We start from the raw sequence: 23,668 nt of genomic DNA on the forward strand, positions 1-23,668 counted from the left end.
CTCCAGTCTGAAAAACAACACTCCACCACCACCCTCTGTCTTCTACCTTTGAGCCAGTTCTGTATCCAAATGGTTAGTTCTCCCTGTACACAAAGCCATGTTGACTATCCCTAATCAGTCCTTGCCTTTCCAAATACATTTACATCCTGTCCCCCAGGATTCCCTCCAACAACTTGCCCACCACTGAGGTCAGGCTCACCAGTCTGTAGTTCCCTGGCTTGTCCTTACCGTCCTTCTTAAACAGTGGCACCATGTTAGCCAACCTCCAGTCTTCCGGCACCTCGCCTGTGGCTATCGATGATACAAATATCTCAGCAAGAGGCCTAGCAATCACTTCTCCAGCTTCTCACAGAGTTCTCGGGTACACCTGATTAGATCCTGGAGATTTATCCACCTTTATGCTTTTTGAGACATCCAGCACTACCTCCTCTGTAATCTGGACATTTTGCAAGGTGTCACCATCTATTTCCCTACAGTCTATATCTTCCATATCCTTTTCCACAGTAAATACTGATGCAAAATACTCATTTAGTATCTCCCCCATTTTCTGTGGCTCCACACAAAGACCGCCTTGCTGATCTTTGAGGGGCCATATTCTCTCCCTAGTTACCCTTTTGTCCTTAATATAGTTGTAAAAACCCTTTGGATTCTCCTTAATTCTATTTGCCGAAGCTATCTCATGTTCCCTTTTTGCCCTCCTGATTTCCCTCTTAAGTAAACTCCTACTTCCTTTTTACTATTCTAAGCATTCACTTGATCTATGCTGTCTATTCCTCACATATGCTTCCTCTTTTTCTTAACCAAACCCTCAATTTCTTTAGTCATCCAGCATTCCCTATACTTAATTCTGTCCATCAGAATTGCTTCCAGTAATTTCCCCACCATTCAGGTTAGGCTGACTGGCCTATAGTTTCCTGGTTTATCCCTTGCTCCCTTCTTGAATAATGGGAACTGCATTGGCCGTCCTCCTCTCCTCTGGGACATCTCCTATGACCAGAGAGGAATTCGATGTTTTTGCAAGGGCCGGTGCTAATTCCTCCCTTGGCTCACTGAACAATCAGGGATACGCTTCATCTGGCCCTGCATATTTATCAACGTTTAAGGCTGTCAGACCACTCAAGCTCCTTTCTGTCTCTGGTCATTTCTTTACTTGTAGCACTGAACTTATCCCTGATTTGTTTACTCATTTTGTCCTCCGATATGGACGTACATGGAATAGTGTAGGTTAGATGGGCTTCAGATTGGTATGACATGTCGGCGCAACATCGAGGGCTGAAGGGCCTGTACTGCGCTGTAATGTTCTATCAGTGAACATCAACCCAGAACATGCATTTTGAAACCGACAAAGACACTCTGGCTCTACAAAGTGCTTTCTGTGGTTCCTACTGGGCCATCTTTCTCTCCTCATTAACCTTTACATAGAACATAGAATGGTACAGCACAGAACCGGCCCTTCAGCCCACGATGTTGTGTTGACCGATGTTGTGTTTACCCTTAATGTACCTGTAAAACAATTTAGGATGTTCCTTCATTTTACCTGCCAGTGTCATTTTCTGTTTTTTTTCACTGTCCTAATCTTTTTAAGTTCATTTTTGCACATTGAACACTTGTCTAGGGCTTCTGCTGTTTTGAGCGCTCGCTATCAGACGTTATGCTCCATTTTCTCTTAATCTGATGCTGAATATCACTCTTTATTTAGAGTTCACAGAATTTGATGGTTCCACTCTTTTATGACAATAGACAGTGGCAGGAGTAGGCCATTCTGCCCTTCGAGCCAGCACCACCATTCATTATGATCATGGCTGATCATCCTAAATCAGTATCCTGTTCCTGCCTTATCCCCATAACCCTTCATCCCACTATCCTTAAGAGCTCTATCCAACTCTTTCTTGAAAGTATCCAGAGACTTGGCCTCCACTGCCCTCTGGGGCAGAGCATTCCATACACCCACCACTCTCTGGGCGAAGATGTTTCTCCTCAACTCTGTCTTAAATGGCCTACCCCTTATTTTTAAGATGTGTCCTCTGGTTCGGGACTCGTTCATCAGCGGAAACATGCTTCCTGCATCCAGAATGTCCAATCCTTTAATAATCTTATACGTCTCAATCAGATCCCTTCTCAGTCTTCTAAACTCAAGCATATACAAGCCCAGTCGCTCCAGTCTTTCAGTGTAAGACAGTCCTGCCATTCCGGCAATTGACCTCGTGACCCTACGCTGCACTCCCTCAATAGCCAAAATTTCTTTCCTCCGATTTGGAGACCAAAACTGCACACACTATTCCAGGTGCGGTCTCACCAGGGCCCTGTACAGCTCAGAAGGACCTCTTTGCTTCTATGCTCAATTCCTCTTGTTACGAAGGCCAGCATGCTATTACCTATCTTCACTGCCTGCTGTACCTGCATGCTTGCTTTCATTGATTGATGTACAAGAACATCTAGGTCTCATTGTTCTGCCCCTTTACCTAACTTGACTCCATTTAGGTAGTAATCTGCCTTCCTGTACTTGCCGCCAAAGTGGATAACCACACATTTATCCACATTAAACTGCATCTGCCATGCATCTGTCCACTCACCTAACTTATCCAGGTCACCCTGTATTCTCCTAACATCCTCCTCACATTTCACCCTGCCACCCAGTTTGGTGTCATCAGCAAATTTGCTAATGTTACTTTTAATACCTTCATCTATACCATTAATGTATATTGTAAAAAAGCTGCGGTCCCAGCACTGACCCCTGTGGCACACCACTGGCTGCCATTCTGAAATGGAGCCGTTTATCACTACTCTTTGTTTCCTGTCAGCCAATCAATTTTCAATCCATGTCAGTATTTTGCCCCCAATATCATGCACCCTAATTTTGCTCACTAACCTCCTATGTGGGACTTTATCAAAGGCTTTCTGAAAGTCCAGGTACACTACATCCACTGGATCTCCCTTGTCCATCTTCAGAGCTACATCCTCAAAAAATTCCAGAAGATTAGTCAAGCATGATTTCCCCTTCATAAATCCATGCTGACTCTGACCTATCCTGTTACTGCTAACAGTAATTTCGTCCTTTATAATTGACTCCAGCATCTTTCCCACCACTGAGGTCAGACTAACTGGTCTATAATTTCCTGCTTTCTCTCTCCCTCCTTTCTTAAAAAGTGGTACAACATTATCCACCCTCCAATCCGAAGGAACTGATCCTGAATCTATAGAACATTGGAAAATGATCACCAATGCATCCACGAATTCTAGAGCCACCTCCCTCAGTACCCTGGGATGTAGACCATCAGGTCCCGGGGACTTATCAGCCTTCAGACCTCACAGTCTCTCCAACACCATTTCCTGCCTAATATTAATTCCTTTCAGTTCAAGTCCTTCAGCCACTATTACATCTGGGAGACTGCTCGTGTCTTCCCCAGTGTCTTCCCCTTTTAGTTTATTGGATCATGTTGGTTCTACTTGCCATATTTCCTTCTGAATGCATCCCACTGTTCTGAGATGGCTTTACTTGAAAATATAGATTCCTCGTCCACTGTGGCCAAATTATACCTGATTCTGTTAAAATCAGCCGTATCCCAGTTTAGAACTTTGATTTCAGGCCTATCCTTGCCCTTTTTATTACAATCTTGAATCTAACAGAGTTGGTCGCTGTCTCCAAAGTACTACCCCACTTTACCAGCTTCAATACCTAAAATTAAGTGCAGGACCACCCCCTGACTTGTAAGGCCTTCTATATACTGGCTTAGAAACTTCTCATGGATGCATTTAACGAATTCTGCTCCCTCTAAACCTTTCACACTGTGATCACTCCAGTTAATGTTGGGGAAATTGCAATCCACTATTCTCACTACCTTATTACTTGTACATTTTCCCGAAATGTATGTACATATTCGCTATTGCAATTCTTTCAGACTGTCAGGGGCCGAAAGTACACTCCCAGCAATGGTTTCAGTTTGTAAATTCAACCCATATGGCTTCATTTGAGTAGCCTCTGAACATGTCATCCATCCTTACTGCTCTAATAGGTTCCCTGATTAAAATTGCAACACCCCTCCCATTTTACCCTCTTCCCTGCCTGATTAAAGACCCTTTGTCCTGGAATATGGAGATGCCAGTCTTGCCCCACTATCAACCATGTTTTAGTGATAACAATGACACCATACTCTCATGTTTTAATTTGTACCCTCAGCTCATCTGATTTGTTCATCAGACTCTTTGCATAAAGATAATTAACATCCAATCTTGCCAAACTCCCTTGTGCCTTAACCAGCCAAAAATGTCTATACCTTCCTCACTCCCTGTCTCTTCTAATATTGGCTGTTTGTTTTCTGCTGCTGAACATTCGCAAAAGATTCCAAACCTCCCCAGGTCTGTCAGTGTCTGTGGAGAGAGCGAGTCACTGTTTTAAGCCCATTCTGACTGTTTTTCAGGATAAGGGATTAGCAACCACCTTCCCCACAGCTTTACCATTCCTTGAAAGAATAAAGGAGCCTGACAGCTTGCAAATGCCCGTTTATCTCTGCTCCCTATTTCATGCCCACAAAAAACCAGCTTCAATCCATGCAAGTCTAATACCGTTAACTCCTCGAGTCCTGAAACTGCATGTTACCTTTGTTTGTTGCTTAATGAAGTACATTTTTGAATTGAACTAAACGACATTCACAGGCTCCAGGAAGAGATTTACCCCCACACAGGAATGTCCCAGAGAGAGCATTTTTTTAGATGGTGCAATGGTCTGTAATTGCCTCATGCTGAGCTGGTGCAATTATTTTCCATCCCAGTCAGATATATGCCTGATTGAACTGCATATATCATTCAGTTTTTACCTGAGAGTAGGCATGCTGTATGCTATTGTAAGGCAGAAAAACTAATATGATCCAATATCTGTTGTCACAGGTATTCTGCTGCTGGCTGCCTCTGAGAATGATGACAATGATGTCCTCTGGTGTATTAATCATGACTCCTTTCCATTCCAGAGACCCCTCATGGAAGTGCAGGTGAGACTGACTCTGCTTGTGAGGGTTATGACTGGGCTGCTGTTGGAACTGACTATGTTTGTAAGGGTTACAGAATCACAGAGGCATACAGCCTGGAAACGGGCTTTTCAGCTCATTTCTCTACTATGACCTACAAACTGCAAGTTACACTAATCATATTATCTGCACTTGTTCCATAGCTTACTGTGACCTGGCGTCATCCAGTGCTTCTTAAATGTTGCAAGAGTACCTTTCTCCACCACCTCTTAGACAGAATGTTTTATAAATCTATCACTCTTTGGGTGGAATTTCTTTTTTCAGATCTCTTCGAAATCACTTACTCTTCATCTTAAACTTATGGTCTTAGTCACTACTGCCATGGGAAAGAGATTATCATGATCTACCAGTTTATGCCTCATATTTTATATACCTCAGATCCCCCATCAGCCTCCTCTGGTCAAAGAAAAACCCAGGCCCTTCCTGTTTCTCCTCCTAATTGAGACTTTCCATCCCTGTCAACATTCTGGTCAATCTACTCTGTACCCTCTTTCCAATTGTGTTATGGCCAGAACTGTACACAGTATTCTATCCAAGACCTGACATAATGTTATGTGGGATAGGTCGGTTCTGTAAGCAGGCACTGAGGAAGGAGATGTGGCTGTGGTAGCGAATCGACTTCAGAATGTGGCTGAAGAGCTTCAGGGCAAAGGAGATGACCTAGTGAGAGAGAGAGATTCGCAGATCTTTGTAGAGAGCGGAGGAGAACTACTTCAAAGTAAGCATCTTTGTAAGATGCTTCGCAGTAGGGTTCAAATCAACTAGGAGAAGGTGAGGACTGTAGATGCTGGAGATCAGAGTCGAGAGTGTGGCGCTGGAAAATTACAGCAGGTCAGGCAGCATCCGAGGAGCAGGAGAATCAATGTATCAGGCATAAGCCTTTCATCAGGAGTGAATGATGAAGATTCATTCGATCTGTGCTGATTCTTGTCTTTAGCCACATGTTCATCAGACCTTCCTCCTTACTCATTAACACATGTCTCTTGATGAAAATAATCTGGAAATGGCAGATTTAGTAGTCTTTTTTTAAAATCTGCCACCTAACTCACTAAATTCTTGCTGCAGGACCACGAGTCCTTATTTGACCCATTTTGTTGGTACTAATATGCACCATGACTATTGGCTATTCACCCTCCTCATTCAGAATGCTCAGCGGTTGCATTGAGGCATCCCAACTCTGGAATCAGGGAAGCATTTGAGAGTCTCCTTTGTTGCCACAGAACTGCCTGTCAGTTTACCATCCGGTTGAGTCCCCATCACTAAAGCTCTGACTTTTTCCTCCCCTGCTTCACAGCAAAGCAGCCTCGGTACCAAAAACTTGGCTGTTGCTGCTTTCCCCAGAGAGACCGCACACACGTACACATCAGTATCCACAGTGTTATATTTGTTTGAAAGGGTGATAACCACAGTGGACTGCTGCACTGCCTACCCACGCATACCTCTCTCCCTGGTGATCACCCAATTTCTTTCTGCTTGTATAGCTCTTACTGATGGTGTGACCAGCTCATTAACATGTTCTGGATTAGTGGTGCTGGAAAAGCACAGCAGTTCAGTCAGCATCCAAATAGCAGTAAAATTGACGTTTCGGGCAAAAGCCCTTTTGCCTGAAACGTCGATTTTACTGCTCCTCGGATGATGCCTGAACTGCTGTGCTCTTCCAGCACCACTTATCCAGAATCTAGTTTCCAGCATCTGCAGTCATTATTTTTACCAAGTTGATTTTAACCCTACATTAATCATGTTATCCACAGTGTCCTCCCCATCTTGGATGCTCCATAGTGAGTCAGTCCACTGCTCCTGCCAGACTATGCAGTCAATCAGGAGCTGCAGCTGAACACACTTTTTGCACACATGGTCACCATGGATACTGGAAGTGTTCCTGAATTCCCACATACTGCAGGACGACCATTTCACTGGGCCAAGTCCTCCTTATCAATTATGGAAAGTAAACTTGGCACCAGTTACTCAACCTTCGCCACGACTAGCCAAAGCAGTTTTATTTGATTCTCTCTGTCTCTCTGTTCCTACCAAACTACAAACAACAAAAATCAAAGACACTATCCCTCTCCTCGTATTACTCAGTCTCTCAAAAAGGTTCCCAAGCAGCTTATTCCCTTGCTCCACATCCCTTTGTCTGATGTCAGCTCTGGAGCTCCACGTTCGGGTTTGCTCTGCTCCTTTCGTGCTACTGCTCTACTCTTGCTCGATCTGGGCCTTTCTTAAGTTTTTTAACCAGAAGCTCCTGCTGCTGTGATTCACCCCCAGGTTTACGCCACTGCTCACCTCTCCAACTGCTGCTGCAACTGGGCTCCACATTAATTTTAGTGGAAGTAATTACAAGTATTCCGTGGGGACCATACCTGTGATAGCCTGGTCCACTCGTCTGTCACACTCAACTTCTCATTTCCCCTTCCCATGCTCCCTTCTAACACAATCACAAGGAGATGTAACACTTAGCCTTTTACAACTCCTCTCCTCACTGTCCAAGGCTTCACTGGATGAGTCAGCAATTGACTTAAATAGTTTGTTGTATTCACTGCCCACAATGTGGTCTCTTCCAAATTCAGGTAACTCCACAGATATTGGAGAACACGTGTGCTCGGCCTCAAGTACGATCCCAGCCTTCTGCTCACTTTGCCATTTCAATCCACTACCTTGCACATTGACTTGTATTTCTGTCCCTGCCTGCTGCACTGTTTGTTCCAGGCTGGAGGAACAGCACCTCACTTTCTAATTAGGCCTTTTTTTTTAGCATTTTACAATTTGGTTTAAACTTGCTGGATTCAGCACTGAGTTTAGCAATGTCATGAACTATGTCCTCCATTTTAGTTTCTTTTCAGGGGATTTTTAACTTTTCCAAATATAAACTGGGACAGCCATAGTGTTAAAGGTTTAGACGGAGAGGAATTTGTTAAGTGTGTACAAGACAATTTTCTGATTCAGTATGTGGATGTACCTACTAGAGATGGTGCAAAACTTGACCTACTCTTGGGAAATAAGGCAGGGCAGGTCACTGAGGTGTCAATGGGGGAATACTTTGGGACCAGTGACCATAATTCTATTAGATTTAAAATAGTGACGGAAAAGGATAGACCAGATCTAAAAGTTGAAGTTCTAAATTGGAGAAAGGCCAATTTGACGTTATTAGGCAAGATCTTTCAAAAGCTGATATGAGATAGCTTTGGCAAACAGAATTAAGGAGAATCCAAAGGGTTTTTACAAATATATTAAGGACTAAAGGGTAACTAGGAAGAGAATATGGCCCCTCAAAGATCAGCAAGGCAGCCTTTGTGTGGAGCCACAGAAAATGGGGGAGATATTTACTGTGGAAAAGGATATGGAAGGTATAGAATGTAGGGAATTGATGGTGACACCTTGCAAAATGTCCAGATTACAGAGGAGGAAGTGCTGGATGTGTTGAAAAGCATAAATATTCTGATCAGGTGTACCCTAGAACTCTGTGGGAAGCTAGAGAAGTGATGGCTGGGCTTCTTGCTGAGATATTTGTATCATCGATAGTCACAGGTGAGGTGCTGGAAGACTGGAGGTTGGCAAATGTGGTGGCACTATTTAAGAAGGGTGGTAAGGACAAGCCAGGGAACTATAGGCCAGTGAGCGTAATGTCGGTGGTGGGCAAGTTGTTGGAGGGAACCCTGGGGGACAGGATGTTCATGTATTTAGAAAGGAAAGGACTGATTAGGGATAGTCAACATGGCTTTGTGCGTGGGAAATCATATCTCACAAACTTGATTGAGTGTTTTGAAGAAGTAACAAAGAGGGTTGATGAGGGCAGAGCAGTAGATGTGATCTATATGAACCTCAGTAAGGCGTTCGACAAGGTTCCCCTTGGGAGACTGATTAGCAAGGTTAGATCTCATGGAATAAGGGAGAACTAGCCATTTGGATACAGAACTGGCTCAAAGATAGAAGACAGAGGTTGGTGGTGGAGGGTTGTTTTTCAGATTGGAGGTCTGTGACCAGTGGAGTGCCACAAGGATCGGTGCTGGGGCCTCTACTTTTTGTCATTTACATTAATGATTTGAATGCGAGCAAAAGAGGTACAGTTAGTAAGTTTGCAGATGACATCAAAATTGGAAGTGTAGTGGATAGCGAAGAGGGTTCCTCAGATTACAACAGGATCTTGACCAGATGGGCCAATGGGCTGAGAAGTGGCAGATGGAGTTTAATTCAGATAAATGCGAGGTGCTGTATTTTGGGAAAACAAATCTTAGCAGGACTTATACACTTAATGGTGAGGTCCTAGTGAGTGTTGCTGAACAAAGAGACCTTGGAGTGCAGGGTTATAGCTCCTTGAAAGTGGAGTTGCAGGTAGATAGGATAGTGAAGAAGGCGTTTGGTATGATTTCTTTTATTGGTCAGAGTATTGAGTACAGGAGTTGGGAGGTCATGTTGCGGCTGTACAGGACATTGGTTAGAACATTGTTGGAATATTGCATGCAATTTTGGTCTCCTTCCTATCAGAAAGATGTTGTAAAACTTGAAAGGGTTCAGAAAAGATTTACAAGGATGTTGCAGGGTTAGAGGATTTGAGCTATAAGGAGAGGCTGAACAGGCTGGGGCTGTTTTCCCTGGAGCATCGGAGGCTGAGGGGGGACCTTATAGAGGTTTACAAAATCATGAGGGGCATGGATAGGATAAATAGACAAAGTCTTTTCCCTGGGTTCGGGAAGTCAAGAACTAGAGGGCATAGGTTTGGGGTGAAAGGGGAAAGATATAAAAGGGACCTAAGGGGCATCATTTTCACGCAGAGGGTGGTACGTGTATGGAATGAGCTGCCAGAGGCAGTGGTGGAGGCTGGTACAATTGCAACAGTTAAAAGGCATTTGGATGGGTATATGAATAGGAAGGGTTTGGAGGGATATGGGCCGGGTGCTGACAGGTGGGACTAGATTGGGTTGGGATATCTGGTCGGCATGGACGGGTTGGACTGAAGGGTCTGTTTGCATGCTGTACATCTCTATGACTCTGCATTATGTATGTGCTTTTCATGTTTTTGCTTCCTATTAATGATAGTCTTTATTTTGTTCTTAATACTCAATCTCAGCAAATGTGTTGTCCCTTATTCACACCATTACTCTACTGTGTTCTTTGTGACACCTTTGATCTCTAATCATTCTTGACTTCTAATCATTGCCCAATGTTCCCTTTTCCTCTCACACCTCACTCCTCCTTCTTTATATATTTCCACCTCTTGTCAAGCACTGAAGAAGAATCATTTTGAACTCAAAATAATAAGTGTTTGTATCTCCTCAGATACTACCAGTCCTGCTAGGTTTTTTTCAGGACTTTGTTTTTAGTTTAAATCTTTGACCTTGTGTGCTCAATCTTGTTAGGTTTGCGGACAGTCTTTCTTAATCTACATGGCACAGACCACTGATGAGTTTCAACACCTTGGTCACATCTTCCTCCCAGCATTCTCTTCTCCAAAGAAAAGTGTCCTGTTTTCTCTAATCTAGCCACATAACTGAAGTTCCTCAGTAGTTCAATGTGTTTTTGTAACTTTGTTTGTGCACTCCTCAATGCCTTCCCATTCATCCTATAATGTAGCTTGGATGAAAGTAGAAGGCTGGGTTAGTAAGTTTGCAGTTTAATGCGGATAAATGTATGGTTATCCACTTTGGTGGCAAGAACAGGAAGGCAGATTACTACCTAAATGGAGTCAATTTAGGTAAAGGGGCAGTACAACGAGATCTGGTTGTTCTTGTACACCAGTCAATGAAGGCAAGCATGCAGGTACAGCAGGCAGTGAAGAAGGTTAATAGCATGCTGGCCTTCATAACAAGAGGGATTGAGTATAGAAGCAAAGAGGTGCTTCTGCAGCTGTAAAGGGCCCTGGTGAGACCACACCTGGAGTACTGTGTGCAGGTTTGGTCTCCAAATTTGAGGAAAGACATTCTGGCTATTGAGTGAGTACAGCGTAGGTTCACGAGGTCAATTCCGGGAATGGCGGGACTATCTTATGTTGAAAGACTAGAGCGACTGGGCTTGTATACCCTTGAGTTTAGAAGACTGAGAGGGGATCTGATTGAGACATATAAGATTATTAAAGGATTGGTCACTCTGGAGGCAGGAAACATGTTTCTGCTGATGGGTGAGTCCAGCACCAGAGGACACAGCTTAAAAATAAGGGGTAGGCCATTTAGGACAGAGATGAGGAGAAACTTCTTCACCCAGAGAGTGGTGGTTGTGTGGAATGCTCTGCCCCAGAAGGTAGTGGAGGCCCATTCTCTAGATCCATTTAAGAAAGAGTTGGATAGGGCTCTCAAGGATAGTGGAATCAAGGGTTATGGAGATAAGGCAGGAACAGGATACTGATTGAGGATGATCAGCCATGATCATAATGAATGGTGGTGCAGGCTCGAAGGGCAGAATGGCCTACTCCTGCACCTATTGTCTATTGTTTACTGATGACACGAAGGTTGGTGGAGTTGTCGATAGTGTTGAGGTCTGTTGCAGGCTACAACAAGACATTGACAGAATGCAGAGCTGGGCTGAGAAGTAGCAGATGGAGTTCAACCTGGACATAAATGCAAAGTAATTCATTTTGCAAGGTCAAATTTGAATGCTGAATACAGCATTAAAGACAGGATTCTTGGCAGTGTGGAGGAACAGCGGGATCTTGGGGTCCACATACATAGATCCCTCACATTTTCCACTCAAGTTGATAGGGTTGTTAAGAAGGCGTATGGTGTTTTGTCTTTCAGTAACAGGGGGGATTGAGTTTAAGAGCCGCGAGGTTTTGCTGCAGCTCTATAAAACCCCGGTTAGACCACAGTTGAATATTGTGTTCTGGTCGCCTCATCAGAGGAAGGATGTGTAGATGCTTTAGAGAGAGTGCAGAGGAGATTTACCAGGATGCTGCCTGGATTGGAGGGCTTGTCTTGTAAAGAGAGATTGAGTGAGCTCGGGCTTTAACACTGGAGAGACGAAGGAAGAGAGGTGACTTGATAGAGATGTACAGGGTAATGACAGGCATAGACAGAGTAGATAGCCAGAGACTTTTCCCAGGGCAGAAATGGCTGTCACAAGGGGTTCGTAATTTTAGGGTGATTGAAGGAAGGTAATAGGAGAGATGTCAGAGATAGGTTTTTTACACAGAGAGTGGAGGATGAGTGGAATGCACTGCCAGCGGTGGTAGTAGAGTCAGAAACATTAGGGACATTTAAGTGACTGCTGGACGAGCACATGCTGGACGGCCGTAAATTGAGGGGTGTGAAGGTTAGGTTGATTTTAGATTAAGATAAATGTTTGGCACAACATTGTGGACGAAGGGCCTGTACTGTACTGTACTGTTCTGTGTTCCATGTAACACTCAAAAATGGGCAAATTGCTCCAGCTGAGGTTAAGCTTGTGTCTTAAAGAAGTTCAGTATAACCTGCCCTCTTTTGTCATCTATGCCCCTATTAATAAAGCTTGAGGACACTGTATGCTTTACAAATTACTCTCTCAACATTTTTGGCCATCTTCAATGATCTGGGCACAGATACACCCAGGGCTTCGTTCTCATGTACCTCCTTTAGAATTGTACCTTTTTGTTTTCTGTTGTTTTCCTACAAAAACTAATCCCGTTGCACTCCATGCAGGTGCTGGAATGTGTGCATCAGAAGCTAGGTAATAAATATGGATGCTGCTGTGTTTATCATGTAGGCTTAATGGGCCAAAGGATCTCTACATTATGATTCTGTAACTCTTTATGTTGAATTTCATGCGGCACATTTCCGTCCATTTTATTGACTCTTTATCTTCATCCATTTCAGGTTCCCTTTTACCATTTCTGTAATTTGAAATGCTTCCAGGTTTCATATAGTTTGGTTGAGTACAAACCCGGATCCGCGGCTGGTCTGAGTCCAGGCCTTGAGGTGGGGATGGGGCCGGGGCCAAACCTGCGAACGAGGCTGGTTCCAGACCTGGGGACAGAGATAGAACTCGGGAAGGTACCAGGGATGATTCCGGACCTGAAGTGAGGGTTGGGGCCTGAACTTTGGCTGGGGTCAACGTGGGGTTCATCTTTCAGATCTTGCATGTTCCTCATGCTAAGTTGATGCAATTTGTCTTCCAGATGACAGCAAACATTGATGGTCACTCATGGGCTCTGTCTTCCATTGACCACTCCCAGCTTCAAAAGATTGTTACTCCACTCAACAAAGACCGTGTCCCCCTCACCGATCCACCAGTTGTAATAGTCCAGCATTTGGCACCTCCCAAAAGATTTATTCTGCTCACAGCACAGGTATGTATTGGGAAGGTGGTGGGAATTAATTCAGTGATTGGTCTGTATATCTCTCTATCATTGACTCTCTTTCTGTCTCTAATTCCCTTTCTCTCTCCTCTTTTTTTTCTCCCCTGCCTCTGGGTTTCTCTTTGTGTCTCTCAGTCTACATTGAATGTATTTAAAAAACAATCTGGCTCCTGAATGCCTTTGAGGGAAGGAAATCGATGATCCTTACCATGTCTGGCCTCCATATGACCCCACAACATACGATTGACGCTTAATTACTCTCTGGATAATTAGGATGGGCACTAAATGTTGGTGTAGCCAGCGATGCTGTCATGCATGAAGAAATTGAAAAATGTGATTCTGTTGGTTTTTCTCTCTTACTGTGTGTGTGTGTGTGTGTGTGTCACACGCACGCTCTCACTCTCATGCTCTCTGTCATTTGAGAAGATAGTGGTGAACTGCCTTCTTGAACAGTGCACAAGCTGTAGGCCCACAACGCTCTTAGAACAGAAGTTCTCATATTTTGACTCAAGGACATTAAAGAAATGGTGTTATATTTCCAGGTCAGGATGTGAGTGGTTTGGAGGGGAACTTGGCACATGTGGTGGTGTTGTTCCCACATATCTGCTGTCCTTGTCCTTCTTGAGGGAAGTGATTGTGTGTTTGGGGAGTGTTATCTCATCGGCTCTCAAGAGTCAAGTCTTTGGGAGCTGAATGATCTGTCTGTGCAGTTCCTCAGGCAAACTGTTCTGAGACATCCTGGGGACCAACTATGCATGGGTCCTTGACAAAGCTCCAGCTAGAGAAGTGCCACCAAGTCTCCCTCCTCAGCTCAGATTGCCAGGACACACTCTTCTTGACTTGGTGCCTTGCTGGATCGTGATTCACCCTCACCAGCCATACACATTGCCATATCAGAACATACATGACAAGATCTATGTTGTCTGTGATTCCAGCATTCCCAGAGAGCCAGTCTGTTGGTTGTCCTCCTCTTGTCTGTCTCATGCTCCACATCCACCCCATGTGCTCCCACCTATTCTGCGTTCATCTAACCATCTGCCCTGCCTCAGCAATCCAAGCACTGTGTCTTCCTGTCCCACTTTGATTCATGTCCCTTCTGTCATCTCCCTCTACTTCTATTTTCAATACCTCCTCATTCTTGACTCCTCTTCTAAGTTCTCTCTCATTGCAGGGCAGCCATTTTTTCCAGAAACTACGTCCTGTGGACCAACTGCGTCATCTCCTTGTAAGCAGCGCAGGTGGAGAGGGAGAGGATATTGAGCGATTCTTCAAACTACATCGGGTAATGCATTGTTGTATTCGCAAGGCATATAGTATTGTGTGAACATTGCTGTGTGTGTCAGACACTGCATGTCAAGTATGGATGGTCCTGTGTGCATCAGAAGTTAGGAATCAAGTGTGGATGATACTGTGCTTTTAGGACTCTTTTGATAAATACTCACAAATAGAAAGTAATCCAGAGAAATATGAGCGGATGCATTATGGCAAATTGAAAAGGAGGACCAGTATTGACTAAATGCAACAATTTTAAGGGGTATACAGAGATAGAGGCACTGTCGGTGTGGTTCATGTGCATTGGTCTTTTGACAGTGCCAATGTGTATGGAGAGGCCAAACTCGATACAGGATGTCATTCAAAAAGGCATTGTGTACAAAAGCAGTAAAGTTATGCAAAACTTAAAGCTCAGGTTGGTTTGTGACTGATGGACCATGACAGGTTGTCACCAAGGTAACTCATCTTCTTTTCTTGAAGCACTCATAATGATATCCATGTGTTTTGGTGTCATCTTGTTGGCTTTGCCTTTGTTGTCCATCTTTGCTTTTCTTTTGACACTATATTTTTTTCCTCAAATCCTGGCACATGGTGGTGATTTGTTTGTCTTCCCAAAGTGCAATGGAATACATGATGAATGGTAAAACCCTGGAGAACATGGTGAATCAGGGGAACATGGGCGTGCATGTCCACTGGTGTCTCAAGGTAGCGGAACAGGCAGATAAAATGGTTAAAAATGCAGGGTTGTAACAGCAGGAAACAAAACAGCAGTTAAGTATTTTGATGCTCACTTGAAGTGTGATCATATACAAGGCTACAGGCCAAGTGCTGGAAAATGGACGAGAGTTGAAGGAACCCTTCTGATGTCTCTGACTCATTCACGTACAGGAAGTGTGTTCAGCTGCAGCTCCTGTTTGACTGTTTGATGGCTCTGGAGCTGCGGCTGAATTCACTTTAGAGCATCTGCGAGATTTAGGGAATCGTGGATAGCACGTTCAGCAAATTGGTCACACCACAGATAAATATTACTGAGGAAGATGGGAAATGGTGACCACCAGACAGAGGAGGAATGGATAAGGCAGTTCAGGGGTTCCTTGTGGTCATCTCCCTCTGAAACAGATGGGCTGTTTTGGATACTGTTTGGGGAGATGGCTCACCTGTGGAATGCGGCAGCAGCTGGGTTCATGGCACTGTGCCTGGCTCTGCTACACAACAGGGCAGGAAAAAGAGTGGCTGAGCTGGAGTATAGGAGAATTCAATTGCATGGGGAATAGATAGGCATTTCTGCAGCTGTAAACGAGAGTCCATGATGGTATATTGCCTCTCTGGTGCAAGGGTCAAGAAAGTCTCAGAGCAGCTGCGGGGTATTCTGGAGAATGGTGCATATAGGCACCAACGATATTGGTTTAAAAAAATGGGATGAAGCCCAAGAAGCTGAATTTAGGCAATTGGGAGTTAAACTAAAAAGTAGGTCCTTAAATGTAGTAATCTCGGGACTGCGACCAACACCGCATGCCAGTCAGAGTAGGAATAGTAGGATAGCTAAGATGAATATGTGGCTTGAGGGATGGTGCAAGACACAGGGATTCAAATTCCTGCGACACTGGGACTGTTTCTGTGAGAGGTGGGACTATTACAAACCAGACAGCCTGCAGCCGGGCAAGACTCAAACGAATGTCCTGGGGGGAGTGTTTGCTAATGCTGTTGGGGAGAGTTTAAACTGATATAACAGGGGAATGGGAACCAATGCAGGAGGTTGGAGGGAAGTAAAGTGGGGACAGAAACAAAAGACAAAATGCGTGAAAGTGAAAGGCAGAGAAACCAAAGACACAAATCAGAAAGGGTCACATACAACATAACTCCAAAAGGGCCATCAAAAAACAACAAAGAGCCATAAGGCTTTGTCTCTCCATGCGAAGAGCATTTGCACGAAGGTGGATGAATGAACTGCACAGACCATTGTTAATGGATATAATGGAGATGGGATCAGAGAGACCAGGGTGACCAAAGGTGGGAACTCAATGTCCAGGGTATTCAATTTTCTGGAAAGATAGACAGAAAAGAAAGGGGGGTGGGGTAGCATTGCTGTTTGAGGAGGCGATTAGCACAACAGGAAAGAAGGGCATTAGCCCGGATGATGTGGAATCTGTGTATGTCGAGCTGAACACCAAAGGTTAAAAAAAATATATATAGTGGGAGTTGTGAACAGACCACCAAACAGTAGTTGAGGTTGGGGATTGTATCAAATAGGAAATTAGAGATCCATTCACTGATGTCACATTGCCATCCTGAAAACCCCACCTTCTCCCAACTGTCTGTGTTCGATTAGTTAGTTTGCTGAAGACGTGGTAGATTATTAATCAGAGACCCAGGTCATGTTCCGTGGACCGTGGTAGATGGTGGAGTTTGGATTCAATTTAAAAAGTCTGGAAGTAAGAGTCTAATGATGACCATTGTTACATATTGGACAAAACCCATCTGGTCCAATCTTGTCCTTTAGAGAAGGTAATTGCTGTCTTTAACTGGGCTGGCCGACAGCAACGTGGTTCTCTTAACTGTTCTCTGGGCAATATGGTATGGGCAATACATGTTGGCCTGGGCAGCGATGCCCACATCCCATGAGTGAATAAAAAATGATGCCAATCCTGTGTCCGTACTTGTCTATTCCCTCCAACACCCATATTATTCAATACCCTAACTGATTGTTTTATTTACCAAGTATTTTTTCTCTGGTGACCAGAGGAACACAGGAACATTAGTGGGCTGTTTGGCCCTCCAATCTACTTCCACATTCAGTAGAACGATGGCTAATGTGCTTGTGATCTCAGTTCCATTTTGTTTCCGTACACTATCACCTTTAAACTCCTTGTCTTTCAAAAGTCTGCCTAACACAACCTTGAATAAGATCACTCTTTACTACTTTCTACGAAAGAGAATTAGACACAAATGACACGAAGGGGTAAAATATAACATTTCGTCTTAAAAGAGCAACCTCTTAGTTTTCAACCATCTTCTTTGGTTTGAATTTCCCCCTCAAGAAGAAAAATCTACCCAGTGTCCATCCTGCCATTTTCTCTCACGATATTGTGTTACAATTGCTCCACTCGTTCTTGTCAACTATACAGGATATCGGCCTAACCTGGTCAACCTTTCTTCAAAAAATGAATCCTTCACCTCAAGGATCAGTGAAGTGAACCTTCACTGAAGTGCTTGTAGAATAACTTTATCCGTTTGCAAAAATATTCCAGAATGACATGGCCAGCAGCTTCTCTTTAGTGATGTACTGTCCTTGAACTGTTGTTTTTCAGCAAGAACTCTGGGATGTTTTCAACCATTTCAGCTAGACTTGATTTACTGGTCAAACTGAAGACAGTTTGTTTGCATTTCCTCAAATTTCAGCTTATTGATAACTGCTCACTTAATGATTAATTATGCCTTTTCTACTCAGGAGGAACAGGCATGTGCTTCATGTCTCATTCTTGCCTGTTCAACAGCAGCAAATGATCGGGAAGTTTCAGCCTGGGCAACTCGTGCTTTTTTCAGGTACATAACGAAGAACCTGTTGCGTAAATAGTCTTCCTTTTCATTTTTTCACTTTGTTATTCTTCCTTTCAACACTATTTCTGCTTTTCTCCATCCTTTTCCCCTGTTAGGGTTACATGTTCCTGATGAGATAAACCTGAACAAATTTTCACATTGATCATGACTGGGAACTGCTATCTAGAGACCAGATTCTGTATCAGAGTTTAGTTTAGTGTTGGGCAATATTCACAGTAAAATAAAGCTCATTCGAAACCCATCAGATCTGGCAGCAACTGTAGAAACAGACAGTTAACATTTCAAAGTCAAAAACTCTGATCTCTGCAGTCCTCACTTTCTACTGGTTAACATTTCAAGTTGAATATGGTCCTTTCTTGAGAACTACAGACTGGTGTCCATTTTAAAGAAAAGAGCTGAATCAATCTCAATGTTAATGTTGTTTCTTTCGGCACAGATGCCCCCAGATATGCAGTGTTTCTCCAGCATTTTCCATTTATATTTCAGATTTCAGGCATCCGTAATGTTTTGCTTTTACCAGGCCATATCTGTCCCCAGTCTGTTGTCTCAGGCCATTTTCTGTTGTGTCAGGTAGTATCACTATCCAATTTGCATTTCTGAGCCATGTCCGCACCTAGTTAGCTGTCCCTGGCCCGTCCATCCCCAGCCATCTGTCCCAGGGCTGTGTCCATTCCAATCCCAGGCCATGTCCATCTCTGTCCCAGCCATCTGTCCCAGGGCTGTGTCCATTCCAATCCCAGGCCATGTCCATCCCTGTCCCAGCCTTCTGTTCCGGGGCTGTGTCCGTCCCTGTCCTGGCTTCCCGTCCCAGGGCTGTGTCCGTCCCTGTCCTGGCTTCCCGTCCCAGGGCTGTGTCCGTACCTGGGCTGTGTCCGTCCCTGGGCTGTGTCCGTACCTGTCCTGGCTTCCCGTCCCTGGGCTGTGTCCGTCCCTGGGCTGTGTCCGTCCCTGGGCCGTGTCCGTCCCTGGGCCGTGTCCGTCCCTGGGCCGTGTCCGTCCCTGGGCCGTGTCCGTCCCTGGGCCGCGTCCGTCCCTGGGCCGCGTCCGTCCCTGGGCCGCGTCCGTCCCTGGGCCGCGTCCGTCCCTGGGCCGCGTCCGTCCCTGTCCTGGCACTCTGTCCAGATCACATCATGGTTTGGGGCTGCTACAGACACCAATAAATTTGCATTTGGAGATTTGAATAATGGGAATTTTGAGCTCCTCAAGACTGAGGGTTGATGTGTTGTTCATGCTGCGAATCAGCTGAACTATGGTAGGTGTTGAAAGTGTGATCAGTGTCTTTGGGTTAAATGGAGTTCCATTAGCATTGTGGTAATTTAACAACTTCTAGTGGTGGGTGAATGGCCATTTAGACTTGGACATGATGCTTTCTGTGATGGAGTACTGACTGCCACTGAGTGCACACAAATGAAAATGTATGCCACTTGAGGTGCTGAAAAGCTTTGGCGCAGAGATGAGTTCTGGGCAAGGGTTTGTTCAGCCCTGTGCACAGTTTAATTTATGGTGCCTTTCTTTCAGGTATGGTGGAGAAGCACAAATGCGGTTTCCTGCAGCCATTCAGCAGCCAGTGAATGTGGGGCCCATCTTCAGCACTCCACACCCAGGTTAGTGTCCTTTCTTGTCTTCGTATGAAGGACTTTTAGACAGCTGCCATAGGTGTGTTTTGCTAACTTTGTGATCAGTGGTTGGAGATAATCCATACAACTGTTTAGTTGTTGTGGTCTGTCAATAAATTGCTCAGCAACAGCTCCATTTCCTATGACAGCACAGGCCAATGTTTAATATCAATACAAGAACCAGGAGTGGGCCACCTGGCCCTACAAGCCTGCTCCACAGTTCAGTAAGATCACGGCCTCAGCTCTACTTACCTGTCCCGTCATCACAACCCTTGATTCCTTTATTGTGCAAAAAAAACCTCTCAGCGTTAAAAGCATTTACCGAAGTAGCATCAACTACTTCACTGGGCAGGGACTTCCACACATTCACAACCCTCTGGGTGAAGAAGTTCCTTCTCAATTCAGTCGTAAATCTGCTCCCCCTAATTTTGAGGCTATGCCCTCTTGTCCTAGTTTCACCTGCCAGTGGAAATATCCTCTCTATCTTATCTATTCCCTTCATAATTCTATAAGATCCCCTCTCATTCTTCCAAATTCCAGTGAATGTGATCCTAATCTACTCAGTCTCTCCTCATAAGTCAACCTCCTCAATTCTGGAATCAACCCAGTGACCCAGTGACCCTCCTCTGCACCCCCTCCAGTGCCAGTACATTTTTCTCAAGTGAGGAAACCAAAACTGCACACAGTACTCCAGGCATGGCCTCACCAGCACCTTGTACAGCTGGAACATTAACCTTCCTGCTTTTAAACTCAATCCCTTCAGCAATGAAGGACTAAATTCCACTTGCTTTCCTAATTACCTGTTGTACCTGCAGACCAACCTTCTGTGATTCATGCACAAGGACACCCAGGGTCCCTCTGCATAGCAGCATGCTGCAACGTTTTACCATTCAAATAACAATCCTTTTTACTGTTACTCCTACCAAAATGGATGACTTCACATTTATTAACATTGTATTCCATCTGCCAGACCTTTGCCCACTCAAAGTATCTATGTTCCTCTGCAAAGTTTCACAGTTCCCTGCACACTTTGCTCTGCCACTCATCTTAGTGTCATCTGCAAACTCTGACACACTACACGTGGTCCCCAACTCCGAACCATCTGTGTAAATTGTGAATAATTGCCAACCAGACTAGCACTCATTTACCTCCATCTTTGCTTCCTGTTCGTCAACCAATCCTGTATCCATGCTAATACTTCACCCGTAATGCCATGCATCTTTATCTTATGTCGCAGCCTTTTGTGCAGCACCTTGTCAAAGGCCTTTTGGAAATCTAGATACACATTTGCTGGGTCCCCATTGTCCACCTGCTCATAATGTCTTCATAGAATTCCAAAAGATTAGTTAAGCATGGCCTGCCCTTCATGAATTCATGCTGCTTCTGCCCAACGGGACAATTTCTATCTAGATGCCTTGCTTTTTCTTCCTTGATCATAGACTCAAGCATCTTCCCCACTACAGAAGTTAAGCTCGCCAGTCAATAATTCCCCATCTTTTGTAAACTGCCCTTTTTAAACAGAGGCGTCAAGTTTGCTGTTTTCCAATCGGCTGGAACTGCCCCAGAGACCATTGAATTTTAAAAAATTACCACAAATGCACTTGCTATTTCTCTCACCATCTCTTTTAGTACCCTGGGATGCATTCCATCAGGGCCAGGAGACTTGTCTATCCTCAGTTCCATTATCTTGCCTAACACTACCTCTTCAATGATAATGGTTGTTTCCAGGTCCTCACCTACCTTCATTGCTTTGTCAATTACTGGCAAGTTATTCATGTCCTCCACTCTGATACAAAATACTTAATCAATGCCTCGGCCACTTCATCGTATCCCATGACCAAATGCCCCTTGTCATCCTCGAAAGAACCAATGTTTACTTGAGCCACACTTTTTCGCTTTGTATATTTCTAGAAACTTTTGCTATCTGTCTTTATGTTCTGTGCTAGTTTCATGTTTTATCTTTCTTTTATTTTATAGCTTTTTTTGTGGGTTTCTGTTGACCTTTAAAGCTACTAATTTCCTGCTGATCTTGGCCACATTGTATTCTTCTCTTTCAGTTTGATAGCCTCCCTTATTTCCTTGGATACCCATGGTAGAATAAGCACAGCCAATCAGGCAGCATCTGTGGAATAGGAGTGTCAACGTTTCAGGCATAAGCCCTTCATGAGGAATGAGGCTAGTTGGCCAAGGGGGATAAGAGATGAGTGGGAGAGTGTTGAGGCTGGGGGGGGAAGGTAGCTGAGAATGTGATTGGGAGATGAAAGTGGGGGTGAAAGTGAAACATCAGAGAGGAGGGTGGAGTCGATAGGTGGGTAGGAAGGTGGACATGTCGAGGGGATGGTACCATGTTGGATGGTTGGGACTGGGATAAGGTGGGGGCAAAGGGAAATCGGGAAACTGGTGAAATCCACTTGATCCCGTGTGGTTGGAGGGTCCCAAGGCAGAAGATGAGGTGTTGTTCCTCCAGGCATTGGATGGTTAGGGTTTGGCAATGGAGGAGGTCCAGGACCTGCATGTCCTTGGGGGAGGGGGAGTTGAAGTATTCAACCACAGGGCAGTGGGGTTGGTCAGTGTGGGGGTGTCCCAGAGCTGTTCTCTGAAACGATCCGCAAGTTGACATCCTGTCTCCCTGATGTAGAGGAGATACTGTAGATGACGTGTGTGTGAGTACAGGTAAATTTCTGTCAGATGTTGAAGGATCCTTTGCCCCCTTGACCTGTCCTACCTGTCCATCTTCCTTCCCACCTGTCTGCTCTACCCTCCTCTCTGACCTATCGTTTTCACCCCCACCTTCGTCTACCTATCGCATTCCCAACTACCTTTCCCCCAGCCCCACCCCCTCCCATTTATCTCTCAACCCCCCCCAGCCCACAAGCCTCATTCCTGATGAAGGGCTTATGCCTGAAACGTCAATTCTCCTGCTCCTCAGATGCTGCTTGACCGGCTGTGCTTTTCCAGCACCACACTTCCAACTCTGATCTCCAGCGTCTGCAGTCCTCACTTTTTTCTTGTTGATTTTTACCCATGGCAGATTATCCCTTTTCTTGTCCTTCCTTTTTTCTGGAATATACTCTTGCTGAGTACTTTATAAAAATTGCTTTAATAGTCCTCCACTGCTTGTCAACAGACCAAAAAGTTTTTGTTTCCAGTCTACTTGAGCCAACTCCTCTCTCCGCCTCTTGTCGTCTCCCTTGTTTTAGGACTTAATCTTTTTTTGGACTTTATCTTGAATTTTATCTTCACACTCTCCGCCTGTATTCCAAATTCAACCATATAGTCATTGCTCCTTCCAAGAGGATCCCTAACCATGAAGTCATTAATTATTCCTGTCTCATTACACAGAACCAGATCTAGAATAGTTTGCTCCCTTGTCGGTCCCATTTCATACTGTGCAAGAAAACTGTCACGGATGCACTCAACAAACTCCTCCTCAAGGCTACCCTAACCTGGTTCAACCAATCAACATGCAGATTAAAATCCCCCATGATAATTGCTGTACCATCTTTACAGGCATTAGTTATTTCTTTGTTTATTGTCTGTCCCAGAGTGATGTTATTATTCGGGCGTCTATAGACTATACCTGTCAGTGACTTTTTATTATTAGAAGTTCTAATTTCCACCCAAATGGATTCAACCTTATTCTCCATAGAACCTATATCATCTCTGAGCACTGCCCTGATGTCGTCCTTGAATATCAGAGTGTCCACTTCCCTTACCTTCCTGTCTGTCCTTCTGAATGGTCTGGTACTCCTGGATATTTACCTCCCAGTCGTGACCATCTTGTAACCATGTCTCTGTAATGGATACTAACTCATATTCTTTCACGAAGATTTGTACCATTAACTCATCAATCTTGTTACGAATGCTGCGAGCATTCAGGGAAAGTGTCCTAATGCTAGTTTTCATACCCTCACGATTTCCAACATCTAGAACATAGAACA

At 44.5% G+C, this 23,668-nt stretch overlaps 1 protein-coding gene across 1 annotated transcript in view; it reads left to right on the plus strand.

The window, feature by feature from the left end:
* nup155 (nucleoporin 155) overlaps window positions 1-23,668 on the plus strand; it is a 198,611-nt gene that overhangs the window by 88,895 nt on the left and 86,048 nt on the right. The window contains exons 13-17 of the mRNA XM_043721181.1: window positions 4,885-4,985; window positions 13,102-13,272; window positions 14,453-14,563; window positions 18,002-18,096; window positions 19,630-19,715. Of these exons, the coding sequence (XP_043577116.1) occupies window positions 4,885-4,985; window positions 13,102-13,272; window positions 14,453-14,563; window positions 18,002-18,096; window positions 19,630-19,715 (564 nt within the window). The remainder of the gene's footprint in view (window positions 1-4,884; window positions 4,986-13,101; window positions 13,273-14,452; window positions 14,564-18,001; window positions 18,097-19,629; window positions 19,716-23,668) is intronic.

Source organism: Chiloscyllium plagiosum, chromosome 2 (genome assembly GCF_004010195.1).
Source record: "Chiloscyllium plagiosum isolate BGI_BamShark_2017 chromosome 2, ASM401019v2, whole genome shotgun sequence".
Lineage (NCBI taxonomy): Eukaryota > Metazoa > Chordata > Chondrichthyes > Orectolobiformes > Hemiscylliidae > Chiloscyllium > Chiloscyllium plagiosum.